The following is a 19714-nucleotide window of genomic DNA, read 5'->3' as shown; positions in this document are numbered from 1 at the left end:
TGGAAGGAAGACCTTTGTCTCTCTGTCTCTCTGTCTCTCTGTCTCTGTCTCTCTCTCTCTCTCGCTGTCTAGCTCTGCCTGTCACTGAGTATATTTAGGTTACTCCCATGTCTGGCTGATGCAGTCTCATGCTGCTGCTGCAGTTGATGCAATTTGAGGGCCCTGCATGAATCTTCTGTTCTGCCGCCTCCTGTCTTCATGTTTCCAGCAGATACTCATTAGAGGATGTGTGCATAAATGTTACTTTCTAGTATATTGATTTTGATTTAAATCAGTATAATTATAATGTTATCAAAATTTATGACATCTGGGTGGATTTGCTCCATTTCTATTACCAAAATTCCCTTCATTGCTAGTTTAGGAAAGCCACAACTTTTTTTTTAAATTGTGAGTAGGGTTTTTGTATAATTTCAAAACTAATTTTTATTGGAATTTTACATACATTTAAAGTAAACAGCAACAAAACAAAATAAAATATTTATATTTAGCAAAATATGTCAAAGCAAAGAAGTGCTTTGTCATAAGCATGATTTGTACTTTTACGATGATACAACCAGGAGGAAAGTGATGATTGAGAAATCTCAGGCACTGTCTTCTCCACATTGTGGCATCTGTCTATTCTTTGTAAGTGTTAAGAGAAACTGAGACTATGACCCAAAGTAAAAATAATTTCCATGAGTAGCTTTTCTTTTTTTATTTGGCAGGTAGAGTTAGACAGTGAGAGAGAGAGAGAGAGAGACAGAGAAAAAGGTCTTCCATTCGTTGGTTCATCCCCCAAATGGCCGCTATGGCCAGAGCTATGCCAATCCGAAGCCAGGAGCCAGGTGCTTCCTCCTGGTCTCCCATGCAGGTGCAGGGCCCAAGCACTTGGGCCATCCTCCACCGCCCTTCCGGGCCACAGCAGAGAGCTGGACTGGAAGAGGAGCAACTGGGACTAGAACCCGGTGCCCATATGGGATGCTGGCGCTGCAGGTGGAGGATTAACCAAGTGAGCCACGGCGCCGGCCCCCATGAATAGCTTTTCTTTCTGGGTAAAATTGAGTCTATAGCTGGGATTTGGTTGTACAGGAAGTGACTACCATTAATGTAACTGAATATGAAAGATTAAGTTGTAGGATTCCATTTACTGCTGGTTTCAACTGACTTAAATACCATTATTCTTCTACCATTGAACCTCAAGAATTAGATAAAGTTTTGAAAAATTAATATGAAAGTGGCAGGTATTAGGGTGCAGCAGTTTAAGTAGCCTTTGGGATCACGTGCATCCCAATATGGGATGCAGGTTCCAGTCCTGGCTCCTCTACTTCCAATTCGGCTCCCTGCCGACGTACCTAGAAGGAGTGAATGATGGCTCCTGGCTTAGGCCTGGTCCACCCCAGCTGTTCTGGGCATTTGGGGACTGAACCCGTATGTGAAAGATCAGTCTCTCCATCACTGTCACTCTGCCTTTCAAATGAATTAATAAATCTTTTAAAAATTAATATGACAGCAAAGACAATTTGCGAGAGCTCACATGTCAACAATTTAGAGCTTTCAGAATTTCATAATTTTACAGGAAGTGCTGTAGTAATTTTTTTTAATGGTACAGAAGGTCTGTATCCTTGCTCTGGATGGAGCAGTCCAGGTCCTCAGATCCTCTGCAGACTGTTGTGGCAAGCACTGTAGGAACGCACAGGGTCGCAGAGCCAGGCATGCTGCAGGTGTGCCGAGAGCGGAAGTCGTTGGTTAATACGTTTTCCTGTGGAAGCTGAGAAGCAGCTTCTGTGTTTTAAAACAAGACGGAATAAAAAAGGGTGAGCAGGAGTGCTTAGTAGCTTTCTAAAGAGATACACCTACGTTTCCTGTCATAGAGTTTTGAAGAGCTTACCTTTATTCTCTTCTAAAGTCTGTTGAGTGACTTTGAGAAAAATATTAAAGTTTGAGCTTTTTTTTTTTTTTTGACAGGCAGAGTGGACAGTGAGAGAGAGACAGAGAGAAAGGTCTTCCTTTGCCGTTGGTTCACCCTCCAATGGCCGCTGTGGCCAGCACACCGCACTGATCCGAAGCCAGGAGCCAGGTGCTTTTCCTTGGCTCCCATGCGGGTGCAGGGCCCAAACACTTGGGCCATCCTCCACTGCACTCCCGGGCCACAGCAGAGAGCTGGCCTGGAAGAGGGGCAACCAGGACAGAATCCGGCGCCCCGACCGGGACTAGAACCTGGTGTGCCGGCACCGCAAGGTAGAGGATTAGCCTAGTGAGCCACGGTGCCGGCCAAAGTTTGAGCATTTTTTAAAAGATTTATTTATTTATTTGAAAGTCAGAGGCAGAGAGAGAGAGAGGTCTTCCATCTGCTGGTTTATTCCCCCAGATGGCCACAGTGGCCGGAGCTGTGCCAATCCAAAGCCGGGAGCCTGGGACTTTTTCCAGGTCTCCTGTGCGGGCGCAGGGGCCCAAGCACTTGGGCCATTTTCTACTGCTCTCCCAGGCCATAGCAGAGAGCTGGATCAGAACCAGCGCCCCATGGGATGCCAGCACTGCAGGCCATAGCAGAGAGCTGGATCAGAACCAGCGCCCCATGGGATGCCAGCACTGCAGGCAGTGGCTTTGCCGGCTTGAGCATTTTGCGGGCGTTTTCATGTGATAGAGGTGACTCACAAGTTTATGTGAAAGTAAGGACTGCACGTGCCTGTCTTGGAGTGGGGTTAGTCCCTTCCCATTATTGTCCACGGGAAAGAGTCCAGTCCCTCCCTGGTAGCGGCCGTGTCTGCTTCCAAGACCTGGAGGTGGAGCTGTGGCCATTGGCTGTGAGCACACTGATCTCGATTAATGGTAGTTTCTTGCCTGTTCTCAAAAATGCCTCTCCCACCCTCTCTTTTCGTTCTTAGCAGACGCAGCAGGGCTTCCCCTGGCAGGAAGAGGTGTGACACGGCAGCTCTGCTCCAGGAGTTAGAACGATGCATTTGCCTGGGGTTTGGCTTCCATCTGTTCCTCTCTCCAGCATAGCACTGGGGCCAGGAGCAGATTGTGGATCTGGGCAGAGGCCAGGGGAGCCGCAGAGTCGTGTGGAGTCGGTGGTGTGCACGGCAGTAAGGAGTGGTGCGGATTGTGGCACGGTGGGGTGTGCGTAGTTTATGGAAAGACATCGAGGACTCTCTTAAAATGAGGCCGAACAGAGGGGAGGAGACTAGGTGCGCCCCTGGTCTGTGATGTAGAAACTTGAAAAGAATGTGTCAGAGATCGAGGCCGAGCCGCGCTCCTAGACTCACATTTAAAATGAAAACCGGCTGTCGGGTCACTCGCTGGAGCGCGTTGGAGGTAGTGAGGCTCCAGAGGCCGCCTTCCAGGATGTGTGACGCAGGCGTGTCTTTTTCCTTTCCTATCAGCGTGACGTTCTCCCACTGTGTAGTTTAGCTTGACCATAGATCCTGTGTTGGCGGAATTGTTAATCTTCAACCCTCTGTTCTGAATGAAAGCCTAAAAGTTGGAATTAGCACCTTGGAGGGGGAAGAGCGTTAGCTGTCAGGCAGTCTCTCCAGTTTAAGGGAAGCAGATCCCAGGGATGGGCAGTTACCCTGCTGTGTGCACGTGGAAGTGGCAAGGTGGGCACCTCGTCCTGGTCCTGGCTTCGCAGCGTGAGCTGCCCAGCGTCACTAGCGAGCGTGGTGGTAGCTCTGCTTTTTACTGAGGTGAGGAGTTTCTCCCTATTTCTACCGTGAGTCGTTAGTCCTGGTGTTCCGTGGCCTCCTCTGCTCATAGTCCCACAAGAAGGTGATCTGGGATGCCTAGAACAGTGTAGCAGCATCTCTCCCTTCCCTTTGTTTCTCTGACGCTGATTGACGGGTTGGTTGAAGGACAAAGCAGCTGCGCTGAGAGCAACAATTCTTACCATCTCGTCGCTGGTGTGTGGTTCATCACAGCCTCGAGTTTCCTGTGTAAAAATCCGAAACCCTGACAGTATGTGAAACATCCCTTATAGAGGCTCAATACGTCTACTGTCTGATTTTTTAAGAAGTATCGTTTGTTTTTCCTTTTTATTTAAAAGCATAATAAAATTATGCCTTTTTTTTTTTAAAGAAGACATACAAAAGTAATTGTACCTTTAAGAAATACGCCAGGGACAGGTATGTTTGACCTGCCTTTTAAGATACCGGTTAAGACACCCACAACCCAGAAAAAGGTACCCTAATATACTGTTGGTGGGAATGTAAGCTAGTACAACCATTGCGGGATTCCCCAGAAATCTGAAAATAGATCTACCCTGTGACCCAGCCATCCCACTCCTGGGAATTTTACCAAATGAAATTAAATCAGCATATGAAAGAGTTACCTGTTCAAAATAGCTAAGATATGAATTCACCCCAAATGTCTTATCGACTGATGACTGGATGAAGAAAATGTGGTATATACACACTGTGGAATACTACTCAGCCATAAAGAAATAATATCCTGGCTTTTGCACCAAAATGGATATAACTGGAAGCCCTTATGCTTAGTGAAATAAGCCAGTCCCCAAAAGACAAATACCATATGTTTTCTCTGATATATGGCCAGTTAATACAAAGTACAATAAACTGTATAGGAATGAAACAGACATTTTGTGAAATGATTTTTTAAAGATTTATTTATTTATTTGAAAGGCAGAGTTACAGAGAGGCAGAGGCAGAGAGAGAGAGAGAGGTCTTCCATCCGCTGGTTCACTCCCCAATTGGCCGCAACAGCCGGAGCTATGCCGATCCAAAGCGAGGAGCTTCTTCCGGGTCTCCCAGGTGGGTGCAGGGGCCCCAGCACTTGGCCCATCTTCTGCTTTCCCAGGCCATAGCAGAGAGCGGGATCGGAAGTGGAGCAGCTGGGACTTGAACCAGTGACCATGCAAGCTATGCCGCAGCACCAGCCCCATGGTGGTTGTTTTAAGCCCTGTTTATACTGCTGTTGAACTGTGGTCTCACTGCTTTTTACTTGTTGAGTATTATGGTTAGTGGTGTTTTAAGCCTGTGATTATAGAGTGGATTAAAAGTATGTCTTTGCAAAAATAAAGAGAAAAAAGGAAGGAAGGTGGGGGATGGAGAGGGAGAAAGTATGGTTATCTTCTTAGACCTGTACCTATGAAATACCTGAAATCTGTTCTCTTTATGTTCATAAAAAATTTACTTTAAAAAAAGTGTCTGATTTAAAAATGGCAAAACATGTACACTGTTGAATTGAAAAAAGGTAGTGAAGACAAATGAGGGAGGCAAGATCAGAGACATGCAAAATGGAAGATATAGGTTCTTTAAATATTTGGTTTTTAGTACATATAATATTTAAAAGCAAACATTTCAACTAATCAGAAAGTGATCATGTTCTTAAGAATGGAATCGTTTGTTACTAAATGATCACCTTTTAAGTAATAAAATATTGATGCCATTTTAAAAAAGATTTATTTATTTGAAAAGGAGAGTTACAGAGAGGCAGAGAGAGAGAAAGAGAAAGGTCTCTTCCATCCGCTGGTTCACTCCTGAATGGCCACAGAGGCCGGAGCCGAGCTGATCCGAAGCCAGGAGCTTCTTCTGGGTCTCCCACGTAGGTACAGGGCCATCTTCCATGCTTTCCCAGGCACATTAGCAGAGAACTGGATCTGAAGTGGAGCAGCCGGGATTTGAACTGGCACCCATACAGAATCCTGGCACTGCAGGTGATGGCTTTACCTGCTACACTGCAGTGCCTTCCCCAAGATGCCATGTCTCTACAATGTATTTGTTAGATGTTGTGATTATGTTTTTATACATTCACACATGACTACTTGCTTTATTAATTGAAAATTACATAAAGGTGAATTTTTAATATAAATTTTAAAAATCCATTCTGAAGACAGTGTTTTTATAAAACCCTGTATTTCAAATTACAAGATTTTTTAGCTATCGTTGGCAAGGTTTAAGTGACCTGTAATTCTCAGTTTTTTTTTTTTTTAAATTAAAAAAGACTCAGGGAAGATGTCGATCCTCATTTATGAAATCTAGATATAGAATTGTGCTGATTAATGTTTCTTGCTGAAATTCTCTGTTTATAGTTTCTGTTTTTACTCTGTTCCAGATGCATTTTATGATAATAATGTATGTGCGTACTTCACTTGCCACCGATTGCCTGTAAGTTATGAGTGAAGTACGTTTATCGTGTGGTGGAGGGGAAAGTCACCACATCCCTCACTGAGTACTTGGGTTTAATACCCAGCACCAGATCTAATTCCAGCTTCCTGCTAATGCAGACCCTCAGAGGCACAGGTGACATGCGCCTGAGTTCCTGCTACCTGTGTGGGAGACGTGGCTCCTGGTTTCAGTCTGCCCAGCTCAGGCTGTCACAGGAATTCAGGAAATCTTTCTCTCTCTCTCTGTCCCTCTGCCTGTCAAATAAAGTTACCTACACACACACGATAGATACCAGCAGGGCTGCTGCATGCAGTGCCGGCGTCCTGTATGGACGCCAGTTTAAGTCCTGGCTGTTCCACTTCTGATCCAGCTCTCTGCTATGGCCTGGGAGAGCAGTAGAAGGTGACCCAAGTCCTTGGGCCCCTGCACCATCTTGGGAGATACAGAAGAAGCTCCTGGCTTCGGATTGACCCAGCTCTGGCTGTTGTGGCCATTTGGGGAGTGAACCAGCAGGTGGAAGATCAATCGATCTGTCTCTCTCTGCCTCTCTGTAACTCTGCCTTTCAAATAAAAGAAATCTTTTAAAAAAGATAACTAATAGCATTATCCTAATAACATAAAACATTTCTTATTTTCAGAATGCACTTACTAAAAGTTTTTTCAAGTAGCTGAGTTTTAGTGTAATTATTACTCTAGGCATTTTTGCTTATTATAGAAATGTCAGTTGATAGTTATTTAAAATCATTAGTTCTGTGATCTTGTTTTATGTCAGCAGTGGTCTACCTAGTTTTTCATAGGAGAGTTGTGTTTCTGGATGCCCATAGTAAGTGTTCAGCATTGCTGTATCTTAGCCTGCAATCTGTATAGGAATGTTACACTTACATTGCAGGATATTTCAAAGACTGCCTGTACAAAGTAGAAAATAAAATCACTAAGTCAGATTTTACCGGAAACACTGCAGGGTTTTATTTTTTTAATTTTTTTTTTAAGATTTATTTATTTATTTGAAAGTCAGAGTTACAGAGAGAGAGAGAGAGAGGTCTTCAATCCGATGGTTCACTCACCAAATGGCCACAGTGGCCGGAGATGCGCCGATCCCAAGCCAGGAGCCAGGAGCTTCTTCCTGGTCTCCCACGTGGGTGCAGGGGCCCAAGGGTTTGGGCCATCTTCTAATGCTTTCTCAGGCCATAGCAGAGAGCTAGACAGGAAGTGGAGCAGCTGGGTCTTGAACCGGTGCCCATATGGGATGCTGGCGCTTCAGGCCAGGGTGTTAACCTGCTGCGCCATAGCGCTGGCCCTTAATTTTTAATTTTCAACAATAAAAATTCTCCATAACAGTATGAAACGTAAATGCAGTTATGAGGAAAGCGTTACTTCAGAGCTGTGCTGGCGATTATACCATGAGGTGAATGGAATTCAGAGTTAACACGTGTGTCTTAAAGCATATTCAGTCCTGTAGCTTAATACTGTTTGATAACTGGATAATTCTAGGGTGAGCTTCATAACAAACTACGTTACTGCTAGAGACCACCTAGTTGTCTCTGATTTTGCGAAATAATAGATTTCTTTTTCCTCTAGAGACAAGAAGAGTAGATGTTAGTAATTTGTGACACAGGATGTTACGTGAGTCCAGTAATACTGCTACCATGTAGTAGTCCTAGTTCCTAACCTTCCTTTAAAGGATGTGGGTAATCCATTCTGTCATTATTCCATACGGTCAGAAAGTGGTTTGATAGCGAGGAAGGGAGATTACCTTTAACCATGCTTGATCTTAGCACTGCTGCAACCCACACGCCCTACTGGATATCGAGAACTAGTGCCGGATGTGTGAGGTGCTTCCGAAAGTTCAAGGAAAAACAGGATGAAAGATGAAAGTGAAAAACATAAGCCTTACTTATCAGTATAAGGCCCGTGAAGTCTGAGCCACTTTGATAAATAATGCAGGCCATTTACGTCCCTCCCTGGGAATTGAACAGATTCAGTGCATTTTTACATTATTAACAGAAGGAAAATGTGTGCCCTTTGAAGATTTAAGGGGTTGGAAGGAGTTAATCAAATCTGTGAGGTGGGAGCGGAACAGCCTCCCATGGAGAGTCTTAGAAGGGCGTCCTTGCTGAGCGGGAGCGTTGGTGCTGGGAGGGGGGCTTGCAGGTGCAGCTTGCCTGGTGGTTTTTCCTGCTCAAGTTTAGGCTGGCTTTCTCAGCATATTCTCCTAGTCAGCAGGTCTCATTCCTTGGCCCTCAAGGAAGTCGGCAAAGGACCCAAAACCATTGCCTCGACCTCCACCTCTCGCCGCCGTTGCTTTGCTTGTGCTTTGCCTTCAGGATGGTCTGGCAATGCCGTGTTGCATCCCGTGCCTCTCTTTGAAGATGCTTCCGGATTTTGGTCCACACATTTAAAATTTCACCCCTTGGACGCTCTGCTCTGGGCACAACAGCTTTGGCGTCTGCCAGGGAGGCTGTTTGCTCTGTTTCGCTTCTGCAGTCGGATTGTGTGAGCTGCCCCAGTGGAAGCGTCTGGTGTTGGCTGATTGCGCTGTGAGGCATCAGAGCCCTCAGGGCACAGACAGGACGGGCTTTTTACTCACAAAAGGATGTGAATGGGCTCATGGCTGGGGCATCCCCTTCCTTCTTCAAATTAGCTCCATTTTGTAAAGCGCCGATTTCCTGCAGGGTTGTGGGTGTTGAAATGAATCGGTGGTTTCACCATTTTTCTGCCCAAGAATAACCATAAATTTGATGCTTGTTGTAGCTTCAGTGTTGGCAGAGTTCACGTTCACTCTGACAGGGGCTCTTCTCAAACTGATTTCTTACCCTGTAGTGCCTTAAACTAGAACCTGTTCATACACGCTGTAGCAAGTTAGGATGAGTTTACTTGAAGCCAAGATTTTTTCGAAGTCTGTGCATGTTTTTTTCATAGGATGTGTTTTCATAACACCCCTTGTATTATCACATTTGGAATTTTCATAGAATTAATCTCAGTAATAAAGAACATAATATACATGAGAAGATTCTCTTCCTTATACCCGATTACCACTCTTTAAAAATGCTCTGGGGCAGGTGTTGTGCACAGACTAAGCTGTGCCTGAGAAACCCTCGTCCCGTATGGAGTGCTGGCGCCTCTGCTTCTGATCCACCAGCTCCCTGCTCGTGCGTCCCGGGGAGCAGCAGGCAATAGTGCAAGTACTTGAGCCCCTGCTCCCACGTGGGAGATGTGAACGGAGTTCCCGGCTCCTGGCTGAGTCTTGGCTATTGTAGGCATGAACCGGTGGGTGGAAAATCGCTCGCTTGCTCTCTGTCTGCCATTCAAGCAGATGAAAATAAATAAGTAAGCATTTTTTAAAAAGAAGAAAAATTGTGAACATTTTTAACGAAAAGGCTGGATGCTTTACATCCTGATACCTATTGGATTGCTTTATTTTTTGAAAGTCAGGAAAGATCAGTTCTCTGTGAGTTAGATTTTTTTTTTCTACTGTGAAAAATGGCTGATTTTTCTTGGTGGATGACTTCTATGATCACCCTTAATTCTGGAACGCGTTGGAGTTACTGTATCCCTTGGAAGAAAAGAATCTGCAGTTTATCCGAATTGAACAGGTGCGATTAGTCCCTGGCTGAAAGAAACTGAGGCGGCAGGAACACGGCAGTCGGAGCAGACGGATCCCATTTCTAACCTGGAGAGTGTAGAGAAGTAGGACCTTTGAAGAGGACGCTCGCTCGCGGCCTGGACTCCTGTGTGTGCCGGGCAGCACTGCCTCCACCTAGAGGAAGAGGCAGGCACTTGGCTGGCCTCTGGGGTTTTGTTCCTCGGCCATCTTGCCATTATATCTACTGATTTTCAGAAGACTAAAAAGCCTCCGATGGGGAAAACTTCTGTCTGTTAAGAATCAAAAAAGGTGTTATTCCTGAGCAAGAAGGTCGGAATTAGCAAACGAAGTTTCCGGAACTGCTAAGTTGAACCAGTTCAGTGATGCCATTACCTTTGTGTAGTTGTTTTTTGTCCTACAGTCTGATACTCATGCCTTACCCAGCTTAGTTTGTTGTCCCATGTGGACACGTAACTCCCTACCTCACAGGGATGTTGTGAGGCACGTGTTAAGTGTTCCTAACAAAAAATGAGAAATAATGATTCTTGCCTGTTTCCTTGTTGATAGTTTTTATAGTCATAAGATTTTATTTTAATATTTACAAGTTAAGCATGATTAGTAGGTAACATTTTAAGTGAAGACAAGGAAATTGTATTTTTTATCTGTGAGATTCTTATATGAAGAGTAATTTGTTGAATGTTAAATTGATTTTTTGTCTGAGAAATTTTATATAATTTATAATTAAAGAAAAACTGAAGTAAAACTGCCTGGTTTCCCCTTTTATTTGGCTGGGAGTTAATTATTCATACTTCTTAGATCAAAAGTAATATGCAGTTTACCAAATTCTAATGGTAGAAATGAACAGCACAATGAAATAGGTACAAATTAAAGGGAGGGAAAATGAAGACTCAGTTATTAAGTACAGGTGAAGTGCTAGCAATATTTTCATTAAAAGTAGGATTGCAGTAGAAAGAGATTGGATAAACATGCTTCGTATCACTAGTAAGTAAGGGAAAAAATACCCAAGTGAGTTAACTGAGACGTGGGAATCTCTTAGTTGCCTGCAGAATTTTGCTTCATTTGTGTGGTTTAATCTTTTTATCCTGTTTTGGGAATTAATTGTATAATGTTTTTGGATTCACCTACATCAGCCAACCTGTTTCTCTCAGTCACAGCCTGGAGGTGGTCACAGTGTGTGAGGTACCATGTGTGCCTCGCTTTGCACACAGCATGTGGGCTCTTGATGGCTCACATGCTTCTCCAGGGACCCTGCTGCTCCCGGGGTCAGACACGGCACGGCCCACTCACTCAGTGTTCAGTTTGTTCACGTGTTAACCTGGTGTGGGATTAGGAACTATAGAGAAGACCAGTCACTGGCCCTCAGTTTGTCCCTGTAATTGTTCCTGTGTCACAGTGTGATGGTTTTCCCTCACTGAAGCATTTTATGTGTATATTAACATGAGCATTTTTTAATGACCTGAGTGATACAAATTGGTCCACAGTGTAGTAGTCTTCATCCACATCCATCCCAACACACATATATTTGAATGCTATAGCAAGAATAATGTTATGGAAATTCTTATGTCATGATGAAAAAGTATGTAAAGAGTTAGATCGATGATAATCATGAAATAAAACTCAAGCTCTTTACAATAATGCGGCACCTCATTTCCATGGTCTCCATTGCCTGTTTGTACACTAAAAATGAAAATTTGTTCTAAGAAGTTATTTTCTGAATAAAATATCCAGAGGAAGTGTGCTTTCTTTATTTACAATAGCATCTAGTACACTTTGTGTGCTCTTCTGGCCAATCTCCTAGAGAGAAAATACTGAAGTTAGTAAAGCAATCTGTGATCAGAGAGAACCAAGAAATGCAGGGGCCGGCACTGTGGCACAGCGGGTTAAAGCCCTGGCCTGAAGCCCTGGCATCCTGTTTGGGCACCGGTTCTAGTGCCGGCTGCTCCTCTTCCGATCCAGCTCTCTGCTATAGCCTGGGAAAGCATTAGAAGATGACTCAAGTCCTTGAGCCCCTGCACCCACGTGAGAACCTGGAAGAAGCTCCTGGCTTCAGATTGGCACAGCCCTGGCCGTTGGGGCCATCTGGGGATTGAACCGGCATATGGAAGACCTCTCTCTCTGTCTCTACCTCTCTCTGTAATTCTGACTTTCAAATAAATAAATCAAATCTTACAAAAAGGAAAAAAAGGAATGCGATAGGATTAGTGGTTACCTTAGCAGTTTTGCTTTTCTCGTATTTAAGTCTTAGAAGGGCTTTCTTATATCAGCTCCTGTTTATTCTGGGAGCAGTTTATAGAATGCATCTCAAACAGGATTTGAGAGAATGAATAAGCCCCTCCCCTTTTTAACCATGACCTCCCCCTCAGAAGTAAAGGAATTATTCTTGGCAGCCTTTAGCCATGCACCTGCAGTATTCGCTTTGACAAGTGACCTCACCTCTCTGAGCAATGGTTTTCGGGTCTACTGAGTAAAACAGGGATAGGTGGGAAATGGCTTAGAGGGACCTGTCGCTTGCTTGTCTTCAGGTCATCCTGCCTTAGGCCAGCGAATGAATGAGATGTCCTCTCATCTGTTACGGCTGGCATGAGATTTAGTACTGAGTTTGTAATTTAAAAAATGATAATGATGTTATGCTACAAAATAACACATACTGAAGGCAAATTAGCCAGCTCTGTCTTTAGGACATTAGGAAGAAGTAATATGCTATGCTTTTGCATTATAGGCATACATAATTAAAATTATTTGAGTTCCTTCCAGATGGCACTATGAATTCAAATGTGCAATCCACTCGTTATCACTTAATTAGAGCACTAGCACTGGGGATAGTGTAATTGATAATATGCTGGAGTAGATTATTATAATGTGATAAAGTTATACTGTCTTATAACTGGACTTACGGATTGAAACTAGACTAGATTAATAACTCCAACAGTGTATTTAATTGAATCTCTATTCTCAGGAATGATTTATAAAGCAGTATTGAATCATAACCCGTAAACTGAAACAAACTTACTGCACCCTGTAACTTTCTTTGAAATAAAGTGCAGTTACAGTCGATGGAAACTGGTGTCCAAAATACTGTTCTCTGGGAAAGCAAGATGCAGGCCCTTACTCAGAGCTGTGCTGTCCTACCTGGAAGTAATAGTGTAGACATGAAATACTTCAAGTAGTGCTGAGTATCTCATCTGTGACTCAGATAATCTAATCTAAGTCTAGACTAAAAAGCATTATACCCAGCAATGCCAGGGAAGAATACCCCAGACATTGAATTCCTTGAACTTCAGTGACACTGAAGAAAAAATACTCTTTGTGGTTATTACAATTTTCTTCCTCAAGAGATCATCTTGTAATAATCAGTTTATTGCCAATAACACTTCAGAACTCTGAGTGTTAGACTGTGTGTAATACCTTTAGTACTTCCAAAAATTAGATGTGGTTTATATGGAAATCTGCTCATTAAGGGCCTAGTCAGGTTTATATTTAATCTTATGTTGTTATAATTTGTAGTAGTTTTATCTCTTGATTTCATAATTGCCTCAAAAATAGTACAAATAAAATTTCCCATTGTTTCAGGAGGGAAAAAAAGGTAAAGAAGAAAGTTCAGGAATTTTTGTAAATTCTAGGAACAGAATTAGAGCTTGACATGAATTTTTGGCTTCCCTGCCTCGGATGTTCCCTAATCTGTTTTAAAGAAATGGAGGGGTCAGCGCCGTGGCTCACTTGGTTGATCTTCCGCCTGTGGCACCGGCATCCCATATGGGCGCTGGTTCTGGTCCTGGTTGCTCCTCTTCCAGTCCAGCTCTCTGCTGTGGCCCAGGAGGGCACTGGAGGATGGCCCGGATGCTGGGGCTCCTGCACCCGTGTGGGAGACCAGGAGGAAGCACTTGGCTCCTGGCTTCAGGATCCGCGTAGCTCCAGCCAAGGTGACCATTTGTAAATTAAAAAAAAAAAAAAGAAGAAATGGAGACCAAACTCCAGGAAGATAATGAACACGTAACAAGACTGATTCGGTACAAGGGACCTTAAAAAAGTTTGTGGAAAATGGAATTAAATGAAAAAATTTGAGATCCATGCATATAAGAAATCTTCAAAAAGTTTGTTGAAAATAGCATATTACTAAAAAATGCACGAAATTTTCAATTTCTTGTAGCAAAATAAACTTTTAATTCCATGAAGTGGTTTTTTTTTTTTTTTTTTAGATTTATTTATTTGAGAGGTAGAGTTACAGAGAGTGGGAAGAGACAGACAGGTCTTCACATCCCCTGGTTCATCTCCCAAGTGGCCGGAGCTTCCTTCAGGTCTCCCACATGGGTCCAGGGGCCCAAGCACTTGGGCCATCCTCCACTGCTTCCCCAGGCCAACAGCAGAGAGCTGGATCAGAAGAGGAGCAGCCAGGACTGGAACTGGTGCCCATATGGGGTGCAGACGCTTCAGGCAGAGGCTTAACCTATGCCACAGCGCCAGCCCCTCCATGAAGTTTTAAAAGAACCATCATTATCTTGCCTCAGAATAGATTATGAATTTTTAAAAATGTGTAGTGAAAGTCACTGGTGAGTATTGAGTCTATAAGCATTAATTCGAGAACATACTGTGTGTTTAGCTTAAGTCATCATGGTTATTTATATTGACAAATATCCTCAAATGGTTTAGTGTGTGTGCTGGTGTGTATGTGTAATCATGGTATTCTTGATTATGTAACGGGTAGTTTACATTTGCAAAGCAAAATTATCAAAAAAATTTAGATTTGGGCTATTTAATAAATATATAAACTCATACATTATATTTTTTTCTGGCTCTTTAGGCTGTTGATGTAGTAATAGAGCTAAGAATCCAGTCTGTGTACTTAGCAAAGTAGCTGGCTAAAGGTTTTAGTTTGCGTTAGAGCTAAGTTTTGTGTTTCTTGAACCACTGTAGCATCAGAAAAGACCTGGGACACTTGTCCTTAGAGTTTTCAGCTTTATGGGAGCTGTGATGTAGCAAGTAAAGCCACTGCCTGTAGTACTGGCATCCCGTATGGGCGCTGGTTTGAATCCCAGCTACTCCACTTCTAATCCAGTTCCCTGCTAATGCTCTTGGAGAAGCAGCAGAGGATGGCACAGATCCCACATGGCGCAGGGACCCACATGGGATACCTGGAGGAAGCTACTGGCTTTGGCCTGGCCCAGCCTTGGCTATTGCAGCTATATGGGGAGTGAACCAGCAGATGGAAGATTTCTGTCTCACTCTTGATCTCGCTCACTCTCTGTCTCTCTCTCTCTGTAACTGTAACTCTCTTTGCAAGTTTCCAATAAATAAATACTTTAAAATAATTAAAGTTTTCAGCTTTGCATGTAAGGGTTCAATACCTTGAAAACATTTTTTTTGTTTGTTTAAAGGTTAATTTTATTTATTTGAAAGAGTTACAGAGAGAGTGGGAGAGATAGAGAGATCTTCCACTCACTGGCCTACTCCCCAAGTGGCTGCATTGACCAGGGCGGGGCCAGACTGGAGCCAGGAGCTTTTTCTAGGTCTGCCATGTGGGTACAGAGACCCAAGTACTTGGGCCATCTCCTGCTGGCTTCCCAGGCCCATCAGCAGGGAGCTGGATGGGAAGTGGAGCAGCAGGGATTCAAACCAGCACACGTATGGGATGCTGTTGCCACAAGTCGCAGCTTTACCTGTTACCCCACAATGCCAGCCCCCTCAGCAACATTTAGAGGGGCTTGGGACAAGTAATTTCTTAAGAGCAGCAGCATAGCTTCCAAGGTTTGTTGCAAAATATGTTTGTAGACCATGGATGGTTCAAAACTAGCTTCTGAATTTTAGTCAAAAGTAGGGGTCAAAGGGAGAGGGGTAAGAGGGAGAGAATAAAGTAATATCATTATATTCTTAGAATTAAATCTATGACATTGAATATGTTAAAAACTTAAACTAAAAAACCCCTAAAAAGTATTAAAAATTGTTTTAAAATATCAGAAGTATGTCTACTGTAAATCTGATTCTCAACCTTGGAGGCTGGGGCACCTGGGAGGCGTGGTTCCCTTTGTGGAGTATGTGTGTGTGTGTCTACACGTATAATGACACGAGTGGGGAATTGTTGAACCAGTTGTGGTGTCAGATTAGCACGAGATCACGTTCCCAAGCAGTCAGTGGTCCCTCTAAGCGTGGCCAGCTCTCTCTGGCACTTTTTTTTTTTTTTTTTTTGACAGGCAGAATGGACAGAGAGAGAGAGAGAGAGAGAAAGGTCTTCCTTTTGCCGTTGGTTCACCCTCCAATGGCTGCTGCGGCCGGCGCACTGCACGGACCCGAAGGCAGGAGCCAGGTGCTTCTCCTGGTCTCCCATGGGGTGCAGGGCCCAAGCACTTGGGCCATCCTCCACTGCACTCCCGGGCCACAGCAGAGAGCTGGCCTGGAAGAGGGGCAACCGGGACAGAATCCGGCGCCCTGACCGGGACTAGAACCTGGAGTGCCGGCGCCGCTAGGCGGAGGATTAGCCTATTGAGCCACGGTGCCAGCCTCTCTGGCACTTAAGCACGCGTATGTCCGTTTGAGGACTCCTTTGTTCGTGATCATTCACCAGGATGTCTTTGTGCCGATAGAGAGATGAAAACGGTTGTCCCCACGGGTGTGAGGAGGAGCAGCGTGGGTGTGGCCGAGGCAGCGATCCGTGGGTGCTCTGGCAGCTGCAGAGAAGAGCTGGACGTACTGGACACATAAAGTGCTGTGTCTGTGGCAACTTCAGCAGCCTCTCGTCCCGTTTCCCTTTACACTCCTGCGATGCGTAGGTGCGCCACCCGTGTGGATGCATCCACAAACAAGGGAAGGCCTCTGTTCTCGCGGTGTTTAAGCTGAAGTGGAGGGGTAAGAAAATCATAAAATGGATAGTCCTATAATTTCTGTTAAGAAGAGATTAGGGAGAAGAGAAGGGCCCATGACGGTGTGGCTGCCTCACAGGAGCTGGACAGCCCCCAGGTGTGCTCACCCGTCACTCATCCTTCCGTAGGGTAGAACATGGAGAAGGAGCACCTGACACACAGAGAGAGGGTGCCTGCCTTGGCCTTGGCCTAGTTCTGTGGCTAGTGCTTTTGTCTGAGGTCATGGTAGTGAGAGCTGGAAAGAATCTACAGAGAGGCTGTGTTGGAAGAAATGAGGGCTTGTTCCCAGTTTAGCTTTGAGTGTGAGGGAATAGGGAGAAATGAAAGTTGTTCTAGTTCATGAGCCTGCAGCTTTTGGAGAACAAGAGCCGTCTTATTCCTCCTTGAGTCACAGGTCCATTGGAATGCTTGACGCACAGGAGGTGTGCAGTGAGGGAAGGCAGGTGACTGGTTAACAGTTTTACACATTAGACTCTCTTCCTGCAGTCTGGGTAGAGAGCCTTGAGCATGAGAGAGATCTTACGTATCTATGTCCTCTTAAATATTGGACACATAAAAGGCAATACTATTCATTTATTACATTTGATACATTGTGTTTTTTTGAACTAAGTTCAGAAATTATACAATCTGGCAGTTTGTTAAATTATACATCAAAATACTAACATCACATGTCTTAATAAATTAGAAGTGAAGACTTGAACGCAGATAAAAGATAAACCGACACTTTTTTTTAAAAGATTTATTTATGTATTTGAAAGTCGGAGTTACACAGAGAGAGAAGGGGAGAGAGAGAGAGAGAGAAAGAGAGAGAAGTCTTCATCTGCTGGCTCACACCCCAAATGGCTACAACAGGTGGAGCTGAGCCAATCAGAAGCCAGGAGCCAGGAGCTTCTTCTGGGTCTTCCATCCATTTTCTACTGCTTTCCCAGGCCACAGCAGAGAGCTGGATTGGAAGTGGAGCAGCCAGGACTCAAACCGGTGCCCATATGGGATGCTGGCACTGCAGGCAGAGGCCTTACGCGCTATGCTCAGTGCCGGCCTGGAACTGACGCTTATTTAATTACATCTTATCCAGATAAAACCCAAGAGCCGAACTATATAAATTATGTCCAGATTTTATAGAATGTGTCATATGGTTCTCAATTGCTAAAAGTTTTAAAGAGATGCTTCTGGTTGTGTTACAAATCCAGAATATCATTTAGCACTTTTACATCCTCTCTGAATATGGTTTTAAGTAGCATCAGTAAATAGAATCTAAATCAAGTTTTTCTTCTTGAATTTCTTTATTCACTTTTACAAGAATAAGTGAAAGAATAATTTTAAGGAATAATGTAACTTTATTCCTAGAAGGCTAACGTTTTTAGGCTGCATATGAAGTTCATTTTCACAAACTGTGTGCCTTTCATGTAATTCTTGAAGAAACCCAACACAGCAGCTAGACTTCCAGATCTGTATTACATAGTTTCTGTAAATCGTAAGTAATCACAGATATAACTCAGCTGGCTGAAAGGTGAGAAAAAGAAACAGTGGTCAGGGCCGGCGCCGCGGCTCACTAGGCTAATCCTCCGCCTTGCGGCGCCAGCACCCCGGGTTCTAGTCCCGGTCGGGGCGCCGGATTCTGTCCCGGTTGCCCCTCTTCCAGGCCAGCTCTCTGCTGTGGCCCGGGAGTGCAGTGGAGGATGGCCCAAGTGCTTGGGCCCTGCACCCCATGGGAGACCAGGAGAAGCACCTGGCTCCTGCCTTCGGATCAGCGCGGTGGCCATTGGAGGGTGAACCAACGGTAAAGGAAGACCTTTCTCTCTGTCTCTCTCACTGTCCACTCTGCCTGTCAAAAAAAAAAAAAAAAAAAGAAAAGAAAAAAGAAACAGTGGTCACAAGCATGTACCATAAGACATTTAAGTAAACCATGGCGGTGAACACAACATACATGATGAAACTCTTTCTGAGCTTGGAATATGTGGTCGTTTGGGATGGTTTTCTGAGAGCGTTGAATAAGCCAAGCAGACGTCGGAAGGCACACGGCAGTCGTCGGAGACTGTTAGTGGAATCTGCATTGATCGTAGACAGCAGTCTGGCAAGGACGGAGAGAAGCAGCTCCCCAGAGATGCAGATTTAAATGTGTTGGAAACTACTTGCTTTCCGTGGAAACACAAGCAAAGCACTTAGTCATCATTCTCCATAGTGTAAAGTCTTTCAGCTCGGTGCAGGTATTAGTGGTATAGCCGTCTACTGTTTGCATACCCTCAAAAAGGAATGTAGTGGCTGCTCCTGCTGCATTAGCAAGGCCATATTCGCGTTCATTCGTGAAGCATGTCTTGCGAAATCTGTGATGTTTTAGTCTTTGGAATAAAGGTAAAAATGTGCTTAAAGCTGTATTTTACCAGACTATTCAAGAATTTGAACCCAACTTTAATGTTTTCATTTCTGATTATTATTCCAAACCAGGTGGGAAGCAGTCATCTGCTTTTAGATGTTGTCAACACCCCTATCCACGTGTCGTATAGCTAGTCACACACTATCCCTGAAGTGATGAAGCACCTGTGAGGGAGGGTGTGGCCGTTCGGGCAGGAATCGCATTTCAGGGTCTAGCTCTTCCGCCGTGTTCGGAGGAAGAAGGCCCCTCCTGTTACCAGCATTGGAATTAAATAGTTGGGTGTCAGTTCAGGTTTGGTATAAATGAAACCTCAGTTACTGATCTTGATGACAACTTGCCACAAAGGAAAACCTTCAAAGTCACAGATGACAAAAGGGGATGTTAGATCAAGGGGGACTGTGTTTTTATGGTGAAAAATGCCCAAGTCTGTCACTGTTAACAAAAACCAACAGAGCAAATGTCCTGCGGGCAGCGATTCCAGTGGTCGTGTTCCTGTAGGTAGAGGGGTTGATTCCAGTGGTCATGTTCCTGTAGGTAGAGGGGTCGGTTCCAGTGGTCGTGCTCCTGTAGGTAGAGGGGTCGATTCCAGTGGTCGTGTTCCTGTAGGTAGAGGGGTCGGTTCCAGCGGCCGTGTTCCTGTAGGTAGAGGGGTCAATTCCAGCGGCCGTGTTCTGTAGGTAGAGGGGTCGATTCCAGTGGTCATGTTCCTGTAGGTAGAGGGGTCGGTTCCAGCGGCCGTGTTCCTGTAGGTAGAGGGGTCGATTCCAGTGGTTGTGTTCCTGTA

The 19714-nt window shown here is 44.4% G+C and overlaps 1 protein-coding gene across 8 annotated transcripts in view; it reads left to right on the top strand.

The window, feature by feature from the left end:
- HOMER1 (homer scaffold protein 1) overlaps positions 1-19714 on the top strand; it is a 153049-nt gene that overhangs the window by 101459 nt on the left and 31876 nt on the right. For 4 of the 8 annotated variants that reach the window (XR_016220337.1, XR_016220338.1, XM_089312912.1 and 1 more), the window contains exon 6: positions 4617-4745. The exons of 3 other annotated variants lie outside the window; for them this stretch is intronic. Coding sequence is in view for 3 of the 5 variants with exons in the window: in XM_089312912.1 (XP_089169038.1) it covers positions 4617-4745 (129 nt within the window). In the remaining 2 variants the exon portion in view is untranslated. Of the gene's footprint in view, positions 1-4616; positions 4746-8425; positions 17337-19714 lie in introns of those variants that run through there. One more of the 8 variants, XM_089312914.1, reaches the window with a different exon arrangement.

The sequence above is a fragment of the Oryctolagus cuniculus genome, chromosome 14, assembly GCF_051225735.1.
Source record: "Oryctolagus cuniculus isolate XC-2025 breed Fujian yellow rabbit chromosome 14, ASM5122573v1, whole genome shotgun sequence".
Lineage (NCBI taxonomy): Eukaryota > Metazoa > Chordata > Mammalia > Lagomorpha > Leporidae > Oryctolagus > Oryctolagus cuniculus.
Note: the sequence above shows the minus strand (reverse complement) of the source record. Positions and strands in the feature narration are given on the sequence as shown.